This window comes from Sycon ciliatum, chromosome 9 (genome assembly GCF_964019385.1).
Source record: "Sycon ciliatum chromosome 9, ocSycCili1.1, whole genome shotgun sequence".
In the NCBI taxonomy this organism is placed as follows: Eukaryota; Metazoa; Porifera; class Calcarea; order Leucosolenida; family Sycettidae; genus Sycon; species Sycon ciliatum.
This window is the reverse complement of record NC_088651.1, coordinates 22,750,301-22,755,794: the sequence shown is the minus strand read 5'-3', so window position 1 is coordinate 22,755,794 and position 5,494 is coordinate 22,750,301. Positions and strand designations below refer to the sequence as shown.

General features: G+C 49.8%; 1 protein-coding gene across 1 annotated transcript; it reads right to left on the bottom strand.

Annotated features, from left to right (window-relative positions):
• Positions 1-428: 428 nt before the first annotated feature.
• LOC135824701 (transmembrane protein 87B-like) lies at positions 429-2,851 on the bottom strand. Its single transcript, XM_065337413.1, has one exon. The coding sequence runs from the start codon at positions 2,695-2,697 to the stop codon at positions 1,057-1,059; it is 1,641 nt and encodes a 546-aa protein (XP_065193485.1). The 5' UTR covers positions 2,698-2,851; the 3' UTR covers positions 429-1,056.
• Positions 2,852-5,494: the final 2,643 nt, after the last annotated feature.

Below are 5,494 nucleotides of genomic sequence, written 5' to 3'. Positions count from 1 at the left end.
GCTCCAAGATGCACCGTTTCTTCGTCGCCAGGACAACCCACGGGATATGTTGGCCAGGGCTGCAGATGATGGAAACGAGTGAAAGTAGAGCCGGACAGTCGTTTTGTAATGGTCAGAGCTCAGCGTAGGGGGAACCTGCCGAACCCTTCCTGACCGTTGCCATGACAGCCGCGTCAGCACACGAGCCACCGCAAACGGATGCCATCGACAGCAATGCATGCACCGCTTTAACTGCAGCCGCCGCAGAGTACCAGCCACGCAGTTCAGTGCTGCCAACGTCATTTGCAACTATGACCACGGGCAGCAACGCTCCTGTTATAAATCAGGAACAAGGCTCTACCTTCCTGTTCCACGATCCTGCTGATCAAACACCTTTTTGCTTACAAAGATCAAGCCCGTGCATGTAAATACAAACAGCTTCAAGGACCTTCAACTGCTGAACGTAACGGGCACAGCATATTTTTATTTTGCATGTCATACTATACAAATTATGGATTCATACTCAGTATACATTTTTAAAGGGGCTTTGCGAGTACGGACACTTCACGAGTAACGACATAATTCTGAGGTCGGCCAGAGAGCGCAATTGGTGGAGGTCGAACTGCTTAATTGATTAACAGGCCAAGAGCTGCTGCTTATCCTTTCAGTACAATAGAAATGCTCCTAAAACCAGTTCACTGCGCCATGTATCATCATCAAGTTAGGCTGCGTGATGATTGAATACTGTGAAAGCAATAATTATAATAACGAAGTGCTAACTCTAACGAGTTAACGAGGAGAAATTTGTTGTTAAAACAGAAATCGCTATACAGAAATCGATACATATACTGTCCTATTGAGCGTTGAGAATGAGTGAGAATCATTACCTTTGGTACACGTAAACTAGTCAATTTTGTGGGATCGTTACATATGCGCCTCGTTAGAACAATGGCTTTTATAGTACGTAGTATTGAATATTGCAACGAAGAACAGACAAGACGACTCGTCAAAACCAAAAGGGAAGACTGACCAGCAACAAGACACAGGAAAGCAAACACACTAATGTATCGTTACTCCCTAACCTAGATTGCGCATTTTCATACTCTCAAACCCGTCACTGGACATCTGCTCAGGTTCGTCCTCGTTGCTGGCGAGATCGACGGACGACGAGTATGCGTAGCGGCTGTTGTCCTCCGATGGCCTCCATAGCACCATCATGAAGAGCAGCAGGAAGCTGAAGAGAATGTGCCAGAAGCCATCCAGCAGCCAGATATGCTGCCAGTCCTTGATGCAGGCCGAGGAGGAGAACTGCAATAACGCCCACGTGCTGAACGCCACGGAAGCGACCGCGGCGAAGATGATGGCGTTGGAGAAGTACCGGTGGAGTGAGAGCTTGACGGTGTTGTGAAGCAGGCGTAGTGTTTGCATCGTGTCCTTGATCGACCTGTAGATGAAGGCGATAATACCAACGTCGAGCAGAACGATCACCAGCGATATCACCTGTCCCGTGGTGGTGGCGACGTCCTCGGAGCTGGCCATGGCGCGCAAAATGCCCTCGACCGACGCGGCCATGAAGTACACGATACCGATGCCGACAACGAGGACGAGTTTGGAACCAAGGCTTGGCCGTACGATGCCAACGCCCAGTGAGATGATGATGACGAGAAGTCTGGCCAGTGTGCGCTTGCCCGCCGACACCATCTCAGCAGCGACGAGCAACGACATGCCCTCTCTGCCCTCGGCGTTGCCACGGTAATACTCGCTGAAGAACAACACCTTCTCAACCGTACCCAGGGCAATGACGGCGCCAATCCAGAACTGGACACGCAGCAAATCCTTGTAGTGGCACATGAGTGCAAGCAGCCAGCCGAACGCATACAGCGAGTACAGGGCGGTCATGATGCCGTAGAAGACCAGATTGGGATAGTCGAGCGCAGACAGGTATCCCCAGCGGTTCTTCATCTCCACCTGTACAGCTACAGTGACGTTCAGAACACCACCGTTGGGCACGGGGTCAGCTTGCACGGCGAAGACCAGGGAGAACACCCGGCGCTTGGTCGTCTTGCACACCACCTCCTTCTTCACTTTCTTGTAGAACGGAGCGCTGCGCCGCGTGCGCGCTTGAAGAACGGCCTCCATCAGATCGCTCACACTCACACTTAGCGACTGCTTTTTTGTTCCCGCGGGGTTCGCTGCGGGCTCATTTGGAGGTACCTTGGACGACTTGTCAGCCCCATCCTCGCTGGCGTTCCCTTTCAGTCCGGCCGCAGGATCCAGACAGGTGTTGTGGTATGCGGTATCCTTCAGCCAGGCTCCCTCGGGAGCGAGCTCCGTGAACTGAAACGGATCGCCACTACCGGTCGTACTTGCTTTGCAATCCAGAGGGATCTGCACCCACTCTGTCCCCACCACTGGATTGTCGCCAAAGTCTCCCTGAAGCACTATACTTTCTTCGAGTCTGTCTAGATAGTGGTAACACTGCGTTATGAGTAGTCTGTATTTCAAATGAACTGTTGCGGCACCTACCGAGTGGCATGCGCCCTTGAAGTCGATGGTAGCGTTCTCCGCCAGTGTCAGCGTCATCCATTGCACAGAGACAGTGCCCGGATCAACCAGTTCAAGGCTCCAGTCTTCTATTCCGGGTTTGGGGAACGCCAAACAGGTCTGCAACGATGCAAACAACATCGTCAGAACAGCTAATAGCTTGCTCGGAGCCATTGTACCAGGCCGCTGAGGCGCATCCACCAGCAAGAACTCCCAGTAAGTCTGAGTCACGAGTCCATTCAAAGTCACTTGGCCTACCCCGCAAAAGTGAGAAAATGCAAGGCCTTCTCTTCAAAGAAGTATGTTCAATGCGCTTAGATTTTTGTACAGGTAGTATCCAGTGGCAATCGGCGGACTGCACTGCTCAAGCTGAGCTAGCTGTGCTGTCCAGTCTGCATCAGTGAGTCCTGCATCATGTACATACGCGTATTGACAACAAGTAGATCTACGCCAGTAGTAGTAGATCTGCCAGTCTCAGTGCTAGCTGCCAAACAACTGCCACTGAGTCTGTGACTGGGTCTGTTTTTTGGGTCTGTTTTGGGTAGATGTACCGGTATTACCTGATCACCGGTACTTCGACTTCTGATTTTCCGTACTCGTAATACCATGAATACATGACTGTAGTACAATCATGTCATGTATCTTGCAGTAAATTTGCGTACTACTAATGACATGCTTTGTCATGTCGTCGTCTGCTTGCATCGTGCTTTTGACACACACAGACTCCGGCCGTCAGTCATAGGCACTACGAGTAGATCTACCACTGCACTACGCCATAACCTACGGTACTTGGTGTAGGCACGTCGCCGTCGCGGCTAGCTGCCGGATTTTTCGGAGTATAGTGCGCACCTTTGTATAACGCGCACCCCCAATCTTCATTGGGGATGCACACTTCAATCTTCATTGAAGTACAATCATGCATTTCATATTCGGAGCATAGTGCGCACCTGCGATTTAGGGCCTAAAATAGCACATCTAAAGTGCGCACTCCGGAAAATACGGTATTGCAAACCGTGTGTCACTTCTACATCTACCACGATCACGTGATTTTTGTCCTACATCGTACAACATCATTTTACCGTTCATGCTATTTTCGACGGCCGGCCTGTACCGTTTTTTGTGTGTGTAGACATGGCATTTTACAGTTCACGCGCTAGATCCAACGGTGCTCCTACCCAACACCCGAAATACCGTCGGTTTGGACCGTTTCGACGATAGAAAGCTCTGTTTAGCGGGAAAACGAAACGGTAAGATTCCAACTAGGGTCACCTTACACGTCTATCGTTGCGTCAGGAGTGAGGACTCAGAAGCCGAACTGCTAACCGTGCCTCGAAAACACACAAAAATCAGTAGACTCGCCCTCCGCAACACTGTACACGCGGACCGTTGAAAATAGCGTGAACGGTAAAATGCTAACCATGTCTAAAACAGAATCTTGTACGCGTAACGTAGTAGTGCGGACCGAAACAATGAGTCATGGATAGGCCTCTGTGGATAATGCCGGCAGAAAAATTGGCAGAATTCGGTGCTTTTTCGGGTAAGTTTCATGCATGTTTGGTATGTGGATAAAGAAATGGAGCAGAATTCGAGGAATTGCCCGCCATAAGGTATGTATGGTCACTGCTTTTCGAGCAGAATCTGCCACCTTTTCGAGCATTATCCGCCAATGCCTAGTCATGGAGGTCTGCGTAGGCTCGCTGCTAAGCGATGCTGAAGATGCCCAAGAAGGAGACAACTCCCTACGGCTGCGTTCCGTTCCATGTACCGGATCTGGTCACGCTGAACAGAGGTTAAAGATATTCTCGCTCCACATACACCGACATAACGACATGGACCCAGACAACAGAGACAGGAGCACACAGAGTGAGGGTAGTAGGCCGCAGCCAGATGTGACTAAACACATGGTGAGACACAAAAAACTGACTGAAGGAGTCAGGCAAAAAGAACGGCAACAAAAAGCGAAAACATCAGATTCCATATTCGCAAGACAAATAATTTTGTTGCGCGAGAAATCATTTCTCGCCTCACTCGCTCCGCTCGGCCGGCGAGAAATAAAACGTCTCAGGCTTCGGCTTCACGAATCGTACATCCTCCCCATATTGACATGCTCATGTACAATAGTGGCATGCAGGGCCCGTCCAACACAGAGATGCCCCGGATATCGGATGGGCACATTTTTTTCATCGGCGGCAGCCGCGGTCCATCATCGACATGCGTCAACCTCCACACATCTTAAAATGATGCACTGTACAGGAGATGCCAACCTCACCCCCTCAGCATCACCATCAACCACCAGCGCATGGCTCTACTTGGTCACGTGTTCCGTTTGCCCACCAACACCCACGCTCAGCTCGCCATGGTATTATGTATTTCCAGCAAGTGACGAATCCCACTGCAGAGCGTTTTCTGGGTCCGGGTGGCCCTCGCACCACTCTTGCGACACCTGTCATTGCTGACCAAACGGGATATGGTCTACCTACCCGCACGCCATCAGGTCTTCTAGTTTGGCGAGCCAGAGCTCAGGACAGAAAAGAATGGCGTGCCCTAAAGAGTGCATGCTAGGCCACAGGATTCGCCTTTAGTAGTATTTGTGTTTGGTGTTGTGTTTATTTTCATTCGCAAACCAAACGGGCAGATCTGCCCAATGAAGTCTCAACAATGATTCATCTACATCAGTACAATGTCATGTACATGTACTGATGTACATATTCAACGCTCCATACATACCAAATACTCCTTGCTCAATCCTTGCCGGCCTCAATGCCCATTAGGCCTGGGCGGATAATGCTAGCATTATAAGTAACATTATAGTGTGCGATTTGCATTTGTTGATTTGTATTATGCTAGTATTCTAACACTACATTTCCACAAAAGTAGCATTATACTCAAATATGGAAGTTTTGGCCACTACAAAAAATGTACCGTTACATGCCTTGTACATAGAACTGCACAACCTGCATAGGATTGTCCA

Excerpts from the sequence above, each read along its gene's own strand:
- LOC135824701 (XM_065337413.1), bottom strand. The coding sequence starts at position 2,697 with ATGGCTCCGAGCAAGCTATTAGCTGTTCTGACGATGTTGTTTGCATCG.